At 56.0% G+C, this 14,454-nt stretch overlaps 1 protein-coding gene across 2 annotated transcripts; it reads right to left on the bottom strand.

Moving 5' to 3' along the window:
- Positions 1–801: 801 nt before the first annotated feature.
- Positions 802–12,973, bottom strand: KCNS1 (potassium voltage-gated channel modifier subfamily S member 1). Of its 2 annotated transcripts, none has more exons than XM_053993312.1 (3): positions 12,621–12,973; positions 6,694–7,686; positions 802–2,093 (listed from the first exon to the last, which is right to left on the bottom strand). In XM_053993312.1, the coding sequence occupies exons 2-3, from the start codon at positions 7,657–7,659 to the stop codon at positions 1,638–1,640; spliced, it is 1,422 nt and encodes a 473-aa protein (XP_053849287.1). In that variant the 5' UTR covers positions 7,660–7,686; positions 12,621–12,973; the 3' UTR covers positions 802–1,637. The 2 variants fall into 2 exon arrangements, with proteins under 2 accessions (XP_053849287.1, XP_053849286.1); XM_053993311.1 differs by lacking the exon at positions 12,621–12,973 and adding an exon at positions 10,878–11,138.
- Positions 12,974–14,454: the final 1,481 nt, after the last annotated feature.

Below are 14,454 nucleotides of genomic sequence, written 5' to 3'. Positions count from 1 at the left end.
GCTGGTTGGAGCACAGGGTGCTGCTCTCCAGTCCCAGCTCCCAGCAGGAATAAGCATGGAGTGGACCATGGAGTTGGTACTGGAAGACTTGATGATGCCAGAAGAGTGAGCACCCTCCCATCCCACACCACCTTTCCTTGGGGACCCTCCCTGAGTCCCACTGGGCTCAGAAAGGCTGGACCTGCACCAGTGTTGGTTTGGCTTTCCTTGCCCATGACCAGCAGATTGCTACAGGCAGAGCCAGCACCAGCAACTGCAGCTGTGCTGAAACCCAGCCAGGAGAACCAGCAGCAAACCCATGATCCAGGCACCTGGGGTCATCCTGCAGCCTTTAGCGTGTGCTTGAGGTGGTTTGGGATTGTGGGATGCACGTTTCTCCTGCTCAAAACAGGCATTGCTGGGTGCACTCCTCTGTGTGCCACAGAGCTGCACAATTTCCAAACAGAGAACGGGCGTGGGAGGGCAAGGAAAAGCTCTGTAGGGAATTAATGCCGTGCTGGGAGCAGCCCAAAAGTGCTCAGGTGGGCTGGGGGTCCAGGCAGAAGGGGTTTGGTGTTCCAGGCTGACCTCCCTGCGTGGCTGTGAGGTGCTCAGAGGCTGCGGTGACAAAAGCAGTGCAAGGTCCCCTCTGCCCCAGATCTTTCCCTGCAGGGAATGACTGAGGGAAAGTGAGTGCAGCGGCACCCGAGGAGCTCAGCTCCCTGTGAGGACACCTGGGGCAGTGTGACCCCCTCCTTACAGCCCTCCTGGCCCTGCCTGGCCCTGAGAGAGGGAGGGAAGAGGCAGGATAAAGCCAGGCTAAGGGAGGCCAGGGCTTGGGGGACAGCCCCACTGGGATTGGCTCCTCAGTTCCCCCGGCCTGACCCCTTTGAGTGCTGCTGCCTCAGGGGACAGTGTTCCTTCTGCCATCCTGGCCATCCCTGGGTGTGTGGGCAGTGTCCCTCCCCCATGTGCCACACTCCCAGCACAGCCCCAGGTTCCTGGGGGTCCCGGCAGTGGTGGTGCAGGAGAGCAGATAAATCCTAGCAATGCAAAGAAGGTGAGGTTCAGTCGATCCCACTGCAGGGGCTGGGGACCATGGGGCTCACCCTGAGCTGGACACTGCCTCTCCTCCCATACAGACTCATTCCTAGGCCCCTTTCCTTTATGGCTGGAGGGGCAGTTGAGCCTTTTGAGCCTGTTTCCTGCTGGGGGTAGGACAAGGCTGGGGCTGGAGTTGTCGACATGGCACAGGATCTGTAAGGGCTGCCAGCCTGGTTGAGGGCTGCCTCATCCTTGAGCTATTTAACCTCACCCCGGACAACACAAAACATTAGGGCAGAGGAAAATCCCTCTCCATACGCAGGGGCAGTGCCTGATCAGGGGTCACTTGTATTTCTTATTTTCTGCCTCCCTTTCTGGTAGGGGTATATCCAGCACCACAACCTCTCTTTTCAGCCACGGGTGAGCAAGCTGAAGGCTGAAACACATCCAGGCAGGCACAGGAAGCATCCAGCACCCACTGGGCATCTCCTCCAACCCCTCCTGTCCTCCCCAGGGCAGGGGCGATGCCAGCCGCGGCTCCTCCGCCGTGTCCCGGTGCCGTGCTCACCGTGAGCAGGCAGGTCCCACATGGCCCAGGGCTGCAGTGCGAGGGGTCAGGGGCTGGGCTGGGCACCGGGGGTCAGACCACGGCGGTCGGGGCTGCCCCTGTCCAGGGAGGTCTCGCTCAGAGCCTCCGAGTCTCGGTCGCGGCTGGAGATGCTCCCCGCCTCCTCAGGGTCCTTCTTGCCGCTGTTCCTCACGGCCGCCTCCAGCGCCTTCTGCTTGCGGTAGAAGTGGGAGAACTTGTTGAAGATGATGGTGATGGGCAGTGCCACGACCAGGATGCCCCCCAGGATGCAGCCCGAGGCCGCCAGCTTCCCTGCCACGGTGACGGGCACCACGTCACCGTAGCCCACGGTGGTCATGCTGACCGTGCCCCACCACCAGCACGCTGGGATGGTGTCGAAGCCGACGTCTTCCTCCTTCTCAGCAGTGTAGGCCACTCCAGAGAAGACAGAGACCCCCACGGCCAGGTAGAGCAGGAGGATCCCCACCTCCCTGTAGCTGTGCTGGAAGGCAAAGCAGAGCCTTGGTCAGTGGGGGCCACTGACCAGGACACAGAGATCCCACAGTGCAAACACAGCCCTGCACAGACTCCCTGCACACCTCCACCAGGGAGCTCAGTGCCTCTATCCACCTCTGCTGTGGGATGTCCTGCTCCGGGGGTGGGCTGGAATGGGGCAGGAGTGACTCACATCTGGAGCAAGTGGTGCAGCCAGGAATCATTCCTGGCACCCACAGCTGCCTCTCTGCTCTCCACCAGGCTGCAAGTGCTGGGAGGGAAGACAGAGCTGTGCACCCCAGCCAGGGATCCCCGGCAGAGGCTGCTCCCCTGCCTCCAGCACTCACTCTGGCCTGATCTCAGCTAACAATATTTAGCACATTTTCTTTTTATCTTGGCAGGTCCCCAGAAACCACCTAATAGGCAGCCACTAAAAGAAGCAATTTGTACCTTCCTGAGTCGCTGGCACTGCTCGCAGGGAGGACGTGGTCTCTGCTGCAGGCTCAGCTCAGCTCTTACCCAGGTCTCAGCCCAGGCTCCCTGGGGACCCCTGAGCCCCAGGGTCCCTCCTGTACCCCAACACCACTGAGCCTCAGCATTCATGAAACTCTTTGTTACACACCTGTAGAAACATCACATCAGAGCTGACACAAAATCAAACATCCCTGGTCATCAGGGCAGAGCAGGGACCCACCCAGTGTCAGCATGGGCTGGTCTTAGCACCCATCCTACAGGGTGCTACAAGCCCCAGCTTGGTAAGGTACAGCCCAAGGGGTCTGGAAGCCTTGATGGGAATAGAGCCATGGGACACCCAGCTCTGATGGCAGTGGCAGGCAATGCTTCTTGAAGAAGACATCATTTCTCTGGTTTCAACCTAAACCTTTGTGCTGTGGTCTTTCTTTTTATATTCCTAATATTTGAATAAAGTATAAACCTGTGCCAGAAGCCCAGGGGGAAAAGGCAGTGGGCAGTTGGAGGACCAGGCAGCAAGTCATGCCAGGAAGGGACTGCTAGGGGACAGACTGCCACCACTATCCTCCCAGCATTCCTTGTCCAATCACTTTCTGACTGCCATAAGGGAATTTTTTTGATGTTTCTGCCCACTGACCTGCCAGCTTGCTCTTCATCTTTTGGGGAAAGGAAAGCAGAGCTTTGACTGTGGGAATTTTTTCCCAGTCTCCTAACAAGCAGAGAATGCTTTACAGGAGACCACATAATGGCTAAAGGAAACAACGTTTGAGCAAAGCAAACAGCAGCAGATGTGGGAAAAGGCTTCTGTGGTCAGGATGAGACTTAAAAGGAGGTGGATTCATGGCAGGGAATGAGGAGACTTTGCTTAAGACAGCTGGCAAAAGCTTCTCAGATAATTCCAGTAACACCAAATAGCGTCCTCTTCCTCCCCTTCCTCCTCCTCCTCCTCCTCCCTTTCCCCTCCCTCACCTGTGGCTGCAAATGCCCTGTAGCAGTGCCAAGGGAGCTCCTCGAGGAGGACAAACAGCTCAGAGCCAAGGGTGTATCACCTGGCCAAGAAAGACCTGCTCCTGGCTGGAAGTTAACAGCAGGTCTGTACATCCCAGCTGGGGACCAGCAGCACCGAATAGCCTCATACATTTTTTAAGAGTATCAGTTCTGGCCCTGGGATGTGTTGGAGGGGGAAGGCAAAGGGGAAGTCAAGCAGCTCCATAGCTCCTGCTGCTTCAATTTACACACAGGGTCAGGGTTTGCAGCACAGGGAAGGCTCCAGAAACCTCCCGGCTGATCCTCAGGCACTGGCTGCCACCTATTTGCAGCCCTTTATCTGCAAAACTTCTGGTTTGCTCATTGATTGAGGGGGAAGGCAGCTGCAGATGGCGTTTGGCTGGGATGCAGTTTTAGCCGTAGTTTGAGTGGGATGCAGGCTTAGCCAGGGCTCAGATGGAATGCAGGTTTAGCCAAGGATCAAGTGGGATGCAGGCTTGGATAGGGTTTGGGTGGGATGCAGTTTTAACCAGGGTTTGGGTGGGTTGCAGGCTTAGCAAGTAGCCAGCCTTGGGGGAGGAATTGCTAGGTAATAAAAGACTCCAGCAAAAAGCCCTCCAAGCAGCAGTCTCTCCAGGTTCCTGCACATCTTTCCTCCAGTACAGCAGAAGACAATTGGAATGGATGAGCCCACTTTGAGTCTTGCCAGAAATGGTGTGGAGACCGAGCAAAGACAGCCCATGGTAGTGACAGCAGGGTGACATGGGATGTGCAGAGTTCCAACCTCTTTATGTATTTGGGCCCCTGAGGGGACAGACAGCAACTCCTGAAAATCCCTGTATGTTCTGTAATTACCCAGGGACCAACATCTATGGACAGCCAGTGGGAGAGGGGATCCAAACCCACACCCATGGAGCTGCAATAGCAGTAATGGATGTCAGGAAGAGCAGAGATGTGTAGGAAGCCTCTCCTCAAATTAAACATGCTGTGGATCAGGCCCCAAGCAATCTGAGGACTGTTCAGGGTTTACGATGCACAAATGGCAGAATTCCCTCTACTAGCACTTTCATGGCAGAGGAACAATCACTCAGCTTGCCAGAGCCATCGCTCCCGCTTCCTGGCTGTTAACAGCCTTCGCTGCTCTGCTCCCGCTTTCTGCTCTCGCAATAGGAAGTAAATTATTATTAACAAGACATTGTAATTTATGTGCCCACTAAATCACAATGCCAAGCTGCTGCATCAGATTTGTGTCTTTGCTCATCCCCACGTAGAGCTGGCTACGGAGTCCCCAGGAAGGGGCACTTTCCAGCACGTCACTGGGTGAATCAGCTGCTCGTCAGAAGCCAGAGCCGGGATGCTGCCGGCTCCCCAGATCTCGTCTGCTGCTTATTAATATGCACATGAGTCCATCAGTGCCTGCTCTGCTGAAAGGTGTTGTTCATGCTTGGATGGAGCACCAGCAGGACTTAGGGAACCCTTTCCACGTGTGCAAGTTTCCTTAAATTTCACCAGCAGTTTTACCTGGGTCTGTCACTTGTCAGTGCCCTTTCAAGGTGAGTGTTCAGAAGCAAGTATGATGCAGGTAGGACTTCAGGCATCTTCATTTCAAGCAACCCACCCCGGACTCTTATTTTCAGCAGGTTTTGAGGATGCCAGGAATATTTTGATGCTCTGTGTGCTCTGCAAGATTAGTTCTGGGCAGGGCTGATCCTGCGTCACAGCAGAAGCTGGCAGAAGACCTTTCCTGCTGCCCATCCTCACCCCCATTCACACTCAGCAGTTGCTTTCCTCCATGACTCAGCCACGGGAATGGGTCCAACCCCAGCAGCCGAGACCTGCCGATGCCAGTACACCCCATGCCAGCCCTGTCACTGCTGCAGAGCAAAAACAGGGCGTCCCCAGCTACTCATCCCTGACATGGCCCTTCAGAGGGAGCAGCACCAGGAGCTGCAGCTCCCTCCCATGCCAGGCACTGAGTGGGAGGAGAGTGGCCCTTTGGTTGAATTTCAGGCTCTGTTACAAAGATTGCTTGCTTGGCCATTCGTGTGGTACAGCAGTTGTTTGCAGGGTAAAGCACAGGGATATTTGTGCAATTGCCCCGAGAAGAGGCAATGTTTGCCCTGGTGATCATCCCCCCGTGCCCAGCATGAGCCCCATGTGTGGTGGCACATTGGGAGCATGTGTCACTCTGAGCAGGCTCAAGGATCATCTTTAGGATTCCTATTCATGCATCACCAAGAACCAGGGATAATTAAAGGCTGAGTTTAATTGGCTTCTGCACCAGGCTGGATTTTCTGTATAAGCACAGGAGGTGAGTTTCCTTCTCCCCAGATTCCAGAACATGGCCCTCAGCAGAAGGGGGGTGGAGGGGAGAGGTGGTGGGGGTGAGCAGAACCACACTGGGTGTGGAAGCTGGTCCTCCTTCAGCACTGAGCTGCAGTGATGGAGGTCTGGCTGCAGCACCAGGATAGTGACGATTGCATGACAGATTTCAAGTTGCCCTTGGTCTGTCTGAAGAGGCCAGGGGTGCTGTGGGTGGGGGTCTGGAGAAACACAGCCTTGAGGCATGTTATGGGCGATGTCGACCCTCTCGCCAGACCTGCAGGGATGCCACCTGTAGGTATACCTGAATCCTGGTCCTCCACTTCATCAGCATTTCCTCCAGACCTTCCTCCTGAGGACCACATGGTCCTGGGACCAGCTTCCCCCAGCCCTGCATGCCAAGTTTTCCATCACACTGAGGGGCAGCTGCTGGAAACCCAGGCTCTGCTGAGGGCATAGACCCTGCCTGAGGCTGGTTGTCCCAAGCCACACAGCTCACCCATTGCTTTTCTATTGCTGCTTTGTGCCAGTCCCAACCTCACTGTATCCTGAAGCATTCAAGTATCAACTCAGCTGGATCAGGATTTCTGTTTCCCTAAATGGGCAGACACCAGGGGTTGGACACTGGCCTCTGGTCAGCTGGCAGCATGCCCTTAGGAGGGTTCCCCTTTTCCCAGAATGGGGACAGGAGCAGCCCTGAGCCATACACACTGGTGCTGGCAGACCCAGCAGCTGCTGGCTGGCCTGCTACCTGCTCAGCAGGTCACTCTGAGCCCTACTAGGTACTAGACTAAAGGAGTAGATAAGGAGATTGAGAGCCGGTTTACCTTCAAGGTGGCCCCCAGTGACCTCAGTCCAGTGGAGTGCCGAGCCAGCTTCAGCACCCGGAATATCCTCATGAGCCGAAACACCTGCACCACCTTGCCCAGGTTGCCCAGCTCCGAGTCACTGCCCATGGTCACATCCACCAGGAGGGTGAAGTAGAAGGGCAACACTGAGACAATGTCAATCAGGTTCAGCGGGTGCTTGAAGAACTTCCTGGGGTTGGGTGAGAGCAGGAGGCGGGAGGATACTTCAAAGGTGAACCAGGAGATGCAGAAATACTCCAGCTTGTGCAAGATGGGCTCATCATGCACGTTGCCATTCTCATCCACCTCCTGGTACTCGGGCATACTGTGGATGCACATGGTGGCTATGGACACCAGCACCACGCTGATGGACACGAAGCTGAAGAGTTTGCTGGGGATGGAGTAGCCTGGGTTCTCCATGGTGAGCCAGAGGCGCTTGCGCAGGTTGCCGCAGCGCAGGGTGCTGTAGCGCAGCAGGTCGTGGTTGATGTCAGAGATCTCATCAGGGGACGTGTCCACGCTGCTCACCTCGCTCTCCTCATCCCAGTTGTGGTGCCGGCTCTCCAGCTTGCGCTCGTGGTAGCGGTAGCTGCAGCAGGAGTCCAGGAAGAATTCGTTGATGCCCCAGTACTCGATCTCCTGGCAGAAGGAGAAGACGCACAGCTCCTCCATGACGTGCAGCTTCCCCGTCTGGTAGAAGTGGAGGACATAGAGGAAGAATCCGGGGTTTCGGTCGAAGTAGAACTCCCTGGCGCTCACGTCGTAGTCATCGCAGAGCTGCAGGATGGACTCCTCCGAGTCGCAGGAGAGCAGCCGTCCCAGGCGGGTGTCGGGGAACTTGGAGAGGGCGCTGGAGCTGAGCCGCCTCCTCAGACCCCCCACGTTGATGTTGATAACGTCCTCCTCAAAACTGGGACCCCAGTAATTTAAGGTCTTGTTGACCATGATCAGCAGAGCAGGAGTGGGTTCCACCTGTGGATGAGACAGCGGGGCTGGAGGGGACACAGGGCTCCCCCAGACCTGGGTTCTCCTGGGTTGGGGGGGAGGGAGAGAAGCACCCTGGGGAGTGAGGAGGGATGTTTACATTTTGAGAAGTGAGGACCAAGAAGAGAGAAGGGGAGAAAAACAGCTTTAGACTGTTGTTCTCCTGTGGTATGGAAGCTAAAAAAAGAAAAGCCAATGATTTTTCCATGTGAAACTTTTCCTTGCTTTTTTACCTCCTAAAGTTTCTCCCTTTGCAGGTTGTTAATGGCCTAAGGAAGGCAGTTTAATTCACCTCCAGCACCTCACCCGTGGGGCTCTCCTTCAAACAGGTAATTAGTCACTGAAAAGAAGATTTATTCCCCAAAGAGTCTCCCGGAGGAAAAATTAGATCTTGTCAAATCACCACTGCTGTGATTCTGCCAAAGTGCTTTGTAGCCCCACTACCTACGCTACTAATTAGACCTGGTCAAAAAATCCTTAGATGGTGCAATCTTTCCAGCAGCACAGGCAGTTTTGCCAAAATCAAAGTATTGTCACAGAAGGTGTCGATTTTAGGGAGAATTTGAGAGGAAGAAGTGTCAAAACAATTCATCTGCCTGTTTTGTTTCCTCTTGTGTGTTCTGCCATGTAAAATATTAAGATTATTTTGATTATGTTGAAATGCAACAAAAACATGATTCAGAATCATTGATGACTGAATAAAATCTGTATGTCAATGGGGAAATAAAAACCCAGAGTTTTGATTTCTATTGCATTTTCAGGATTTATAAGTTTCAGGGAGCTGGGCTTTTTTGTGCAGCAGAAAATCTATTTTCTAATGAGAAATGGTTAAAACATCAAAGAAAGAGAAGCATTCCCAGATGCAGATGCATTTACCTGTCTTGACCAGAAATTTAGAACAAAAAGGCAAATAAAAAGCATCGTGATCTTTATGCACCACCTTGAAATCAGATTTTTCCACCTACCTTTTTCATCAAAACAACCAGGGGACACATGGACCAGCCCTGTACTCACAGGATCTCCCTGCTCCTGGCACAGGGTGGTGGGGTTTGAGGGACACTGCTTTGTTCTCATGGTGGAGGAAATACATTTTTTCCTGTCTTATGTCACCCACAGAATTTTCCAAGCTTTTAGGGGCTGCAGGGACACGGGGCACAAACAGGCAACAGGAGCTGAGTTAAAAAAGGCTGCAGCCCCTGCAGTGATGCTGAGTTGCCAGCAGACCCCACAGAGAACAGCCTGGTCCCACAGCAGCCACCAAGGGCCAAGGCCAGGTCAATGACACGAGGTGGGTCACACCACCCAGGGGAGTCCCATGAGTCCTTCCTCACCAGCCGTCTCACAGGATTTATGGGGCAAACACCAGGGCTCTACCTGCTTTCCAGTCCGAGAACCTCGGTGTAAAAGGTTTGTCAGACTGGGAGGGACCTGGGGGACACGGTGACATCTAAATCTGTAGGTCAGAGCAGAGCTGCAGAGGAACAGGTGATGGAGCCATGGTTAAGCCCCGGAGGTGTTTTTAAGCTGAGCAGGGCTGTGGGTGCAGGAAATGCCAGATTTGTGTGAAACAGCCTGGCAAAGGCATCTGCGAACTCCACTGCATCTCCCGGCCAGGGCTCCTTAAAGACACAGCTTGCACAACCAGCACTTCCATTACACCACGTCTGGAGGAGGCAACCAGCTGGTGATAAACCTCAGAGCCTAATGGACTCAATGTCTTGCCTTTCAAACAGGAGGGAAGAAGGAGAAGGATTTTTAATGCTTATGCCAAAAGCAAGGGAGAAGAACGGGTGTAAACCCTTCTTTCAGGGATAAATTGGAATTTCAGTGTCAGATTAGCTTTTCCAGAGAAGACATCACACAGCCCATCTGTGGGGTAGGGATGACTAATCCAGGTTCCTTCCAGAAGGATGCTCATGCATTCAGGCTATAAGCACACACACACAGATGGGGGGCCCTGGAGGTGCATCTGTGGGATCCAGCTTATCCCAAAACCAGCCTCAGACTCTCTCTGCACCCTCCCTATAGAGCAGCCTCTCTGACAGGTCAGGCCACCAAAATCAAAGGCAAGGTGTTTTGGGGGCTGGGCTGGGGCACAGGACAACCCAGGATGGCAGGACAAGCCTGAAGCATTACTCCAGCTCAGCCGGACCATCCCCAGTGCACAGCTGTGGCTCTGGGTGAGATGTGCCAAACCCTGACAGCCAGAAGGGGATGGCTCCTACCTCTCTCCCTGCTCAAAATTAAAAGGTGGGTGTCAGGACACTGCAAGCTTTGTACCCCAGGGAAATCCCTCCATCCCTCCTGCACTGGAAGCAGAGCGAGGAGAAGGGTCACGAACTGCCAGAGATGTTCCTTTATGATGTTCACTTATGAATAGACCAAATAATTTCTGCCCACATACAGCTTTCATCTAGGAATCTAAAGCAGCAATTAATAGTTTTATAACTCCCTTGCCTATTTGTTTCACGAACAGCTAAGCTCAGCTTTAGAACAAAACTGGGCTTTGAACTGGGACCCAGTGTGATCTCCCCTGTTGGACCATCAAAGCACATGTGCACCCCATTCACATTTGCAGGGTATCAGCTGGGAAACAGAAGCTTACTTTGGGAAGCTTGGGTGGTTTTTATTTAAAAGCCTGACGGACAGAGAATACAAATGTGTCTGTCTGGGATAAAGTGAATTTGCAAAATTTTCCTTTAGTTGACCCAAAATTTCCATGAATTATTGGAAAAAAGGAACAGATCAAGCCAGTCTCTTTCTGATAGATGTTGAAATACATTGTAAGCTATTTTGAGACAACCGTCAGAATTACACAAGCCCAGTGTGAGCTGGGTGTTGGGCGTTCAAATTAATATCTATCTTGTGGAGAAAAAAATCCCTGGTATATGCATTTGTGACAGTAAAAATAAAATATAAAACAGATCAAGCATGTCTATAAGAAATGCTAGAAGAGTTTCCCTTGACAACATTTTTTTTTTTTTTCTCAAAGGCTTTCAAATGGAAGTTATGTATATTTATTCTACCTGGCAGAGGGAACTCAAGGGAATGGGAAGGAAGGTGCTAATAGACATTCAAGTGAGGATGCAGCAAGTGCAGGGAGCATTGCACGCAGGGTCTTTTCTAACCAGGTACAATGGATTTAGATTAACAGTCCAAATAAAAAACCCTGTACTTACAGCTCAGCGAGGCTTCCCAGCAGGGAGTCGTGTGGCTTGTCTCAAAGGAGCCATTAGAAATGCGTAGAGGAGGAGGAACCTCTTATCCTTTGCCTGTAGCCTACCCTAAATGCTCTGTCACCCGGGACTTGTGACCGTGCATGTCCCAGGTGTGCAGGGGTGGTGGCTGCAAACCACTGAGGAGATCCTGTGCAAGATATCCGTGGGACTGGGGTAGGACTGGGAGTCCCCTGCTGAGTACCTGAGGGGGCCAGTGGGGCTGGGTGGCATCCCAGCTCCTGCAGGGTGTCCCCATATGGGACAGGACTGGGGAGACATCTGCTTTCTGGTCATCCAAAACTGCCCCTGCAGAGCCCCATCCCCATTGCTGAGCGTCTTCGTTCTCATCGGCTTGAAGATGCTCAGGACTGCCTTGGGCGGTGTGAGGGTTTGCCAGGCAGGCAGTGGGGAGAATGGAAGGGGGATTCCCGCTACTGGCTGCTCCCTGCAGGCAGAGCACAAGCTGCTGCTGTATGCTGAGAGGCCACCGAAATGCTCAGGGCTGGAGATGGAGATGACGGGGGAAGCCCCTGTTCGCCTCGGGTGCAGGAGAGGGTGATTATCAACAGCCCAGCGCTGTGCCAGCCTCCACTGCCGGGTCTCACGCTGCGCGTGCACAGCGCTCCAGAGGGACCTCCGTGCTCCGTTCCCCGGGGAGGGGGAATGCAGCCCCCGGGGAAGGCAGGCTCCGGGGCGAGGGACTCCACTACACCCGCCCGCAGAGCGACGGGGAGGAGTGTCCCTGCGACCCGGCACCCAGCAGCATCCCGGGGTGTGGATGCTGGCACGGCGGCTCCCCGCTTACCCCGGGATGACGGTGCCTCGCTTCCCCGCTCATCCCTGCATGCCGCTGCTCCGGTTGCCCTCTCACCCCGGGATGCCGATGCCCCGGGTCTCCGACGCACCCCAGGGTGCTGACCCCTGCAATGCCCGGGGGTTCTGGTACCCCGGGTACCCGGGTTGCAGATGCCCCGGTCCCTGTGTTACCGATCTTAAGGTCCTCGCCGCGCCCCGGGATGCCAGTGCCGCGGGTCCCCGGGATGTCGGTGCCTGCAGCTCCCCGGGATGCCGATGCCGCGGGTCCCCACCCCGCCCCGGGATGCCGGTCCCTGCTGCGCCCCGGGATGCCGCTGCCCTCGTCCCCGCCCGCCCCGGGTGCCGGTGCCGCGGTCCCCGCGCTGCCGGTGCCCGCAGCACCCCGCTGGCGGAGCCCGGCCCCGCGCCGCCGCTCACCTGCCTCGGCGCCGCCCCCGCCGCAGCGAGCGCGCCCGGCGCGGAGCCGCGAGCCCTGCGGGGCCGGCGGCGGCGGCGGCAGAAGCTCCGCGGGGCCGGGGGGTCCCGCCCGCCGCCCTTCCCGGTGCCGCCCTCCGCCCGCCCGCCGGCGCCGCGGCGCGGGAACAGTCGGGGAGAGCCCGGTTCCCTATGCCGGTTTCCAGTCCCCGGTTCCAGACCGCCGGTGCCCGGTTCGTGGCTGCCTCTGCCTCCCACCAGCCCCTCCCGAGCTCTGTATAGGGGACAGGGCTAAGGATGCCCGGGGAGAACCCACCGGACGAGACCAGAGACCTGATTTTGGCGAAACCGGCTGACAGGTCGGCACAGCTCCGTGCGAGGCTGTCGGTGTCCCCTGCGAAGGCACCACCACAGCGGAACCGAGCCGGGAATCTGGACCAGGCGAGGGTACCCCTGGCTTTCCTGAAGTCTTACCTGCTGGAAGTCCCTTGGAAGGCGGGAGAGCTCGCAGGATGGCTGTGGCAGCCGCGCTGGGGGTGCCCGTCTCACCCGGCCCTGGGCTACCCCAGGTCTTTGCGAAGCTGCCCGGGTGGCAAGCGCTGCCCTTGGGGCTGAGCCCCCGGAGCCGGGAGTGCCGGGCTGTCCCGTGCCGAGCGCGTTCAGGCCGAGCAGGGCCCGGGCAGCGGTGCCGCCCTGCGCCGGGCACACGATGCGCCCCTGCCCTCGCAGTCGCCCTCCATGCGATCCATCTCCATCTTGCTCCTTGGAACTGGGAGTGTGTGGGGCACCGGGGCAGCCCCGCGGGGAAGCGCTCCCCTGGCTTGCTGAGCTCCTCGGAGTCTCCTCAAAGGCTCACTGGGAGGTGGGTGAAGGCAGCGAGCCCCGGGCATGGCACACGCTGGTTTCAGGTCAGCGAGCTGCCGCCGCCGCCCGGGGCCATCCCCAGCCAGCCCGGGGAGCACTGCAAGCGCACCAACTCCCCTGGAAGTCAGCTGCTGGAGCAGAGGGATGGGAAGGAGAGGATGGGAAAGGGACCTTCCCAGGGTGACGGCCGGGGCTGCATGTCCCCGCAGCGATGGCTCATTGCTCCGGCAGCAGCACAGAGCAGCTGTGTCAGACAGGCGGCTCGCACGGGGCGAGACTTCACAGCACCCTCTGCATCCCTTCCATCGGCTTGCTGATTATAGTCCGAGGGGCTGGAGCCTGAGGGCTCTCAGCCTTCTCCAGGCTTGCACGAGGCGGACTGAGAGCGCTTTTTGGTGGCGAGCATCCTTCCCCCTGCCCGCACGCCCGCCTCCCGCGTGTGCTGCCAGTCCTGTCCCTGTGCCAGGCAGAGCTGGCCGCTGCAGGGCCATCAGCGTGTCTCCATGTGTGTGATGTGTCAGACTGTGTGTGCCTGCGCTTGTTTACATGGCAAGGAGGCAGCGGAGGGAGGGGGAAGGGATGACTTTGAGGGAGGCCTCAGAAAAGAGAAAAAAAAAAAAAAAGAAAAAAAGAAAAAAAAAAACAGAGGGAAATTCCTCTGTTCTGTGATATGAAGCAAAAAGCATTTATTTTTATGGCAATTAGAGATGGCTGAGCATCCCTGGAAGCTGCAAGGTAAACATGCCCATCTTTGTCTGCTCCAGGCAGCTGCGAGCCTGGCTGATGGTGGGTGCTGAGCCCCAGCGGGGTGCAGCCCACAGGGTAGGAGGAGGGCTGGCTCCCACGTGGGGTTTTCTCTGCCTGTCACTGACATATGGTGATCAGGGTGAATTTTCTTTTCCCTTCTGAAAATAGTTCTCATCCAGCCATTTTTCAGGGAAGGAGCTGTGCCTGGTGCTGCAAGGGTGCCCACTCCATCTGGCACTTGGTATCTGCACCAGAGCCCTGTTTATGCTCTACTACAGAGTAGACCTCAGCTCTGTCTCTCCCAAAATCAGCTCTCCCAGTACAAGGAGATTTGCTGAGTGTCCCTGGGCCATGTGGAGGAGCTGATTCCTGAGTGGGAAAGGAGTTGACAGGGCTCTGTCCTTATTGCTCCCAGACTGGAAGGATTACCCTGGGAAGGAGCTGGAGAGACACGGAGAGGAGATACCTCCTTGTCTCCTGCTGCAGCTCAAGGCTCTGGCTGGAAGCAACTGCAGAGAAGGGAAGTTCACTTCCCAGGCTGCAGAGGCCCCGTGCAGGTTTGTGATGGCATCACAGCATCCTTCAGAGCGGACTTGGCTGCTGCATCAATGGCACCTGAGGTGAATTTTCTGCACAAGTTCAGAGGCAAAAGGCCTGACTCTGCCACGAGCCGACCAGAGCCTGTTGGCCTGCCTTC

This window comes from Vidua macroura, chromosome 17 (assembly GCF_024509145.1).
Source record: "Vidua macroura isolate BioBank_ID:100142 chromosome 17, ASM2450914v1, whole genome shotgun sequence".
NCBI lineage: Eukaryota > Metazoa > Chordata > Aves > Passeriformes > Viduidae > Vidua > Vidua macroura.
The sequence above is the reverse complement of the archived record's forward strand: the minus strand, read 5'-3'. Positions and strand labels throughout refer to the sequence as shown.

Coding starts and splice junctions, on each gene's coding strand:
- KCNS1 (XM_053993312.1), bottom strand. CDS start 7,659: ATGGTCAACAAGACCTTAAATTACTGGGGTCCCAGTTTTGAGGAGGAC. Junction 2,094..6,693: donor CACTGGGGGCCACCTTGAAG/GTAAACCGGCTC, acceptor TTTGCCTTCCAG/CACAGCTACAGGGAGGTGGG.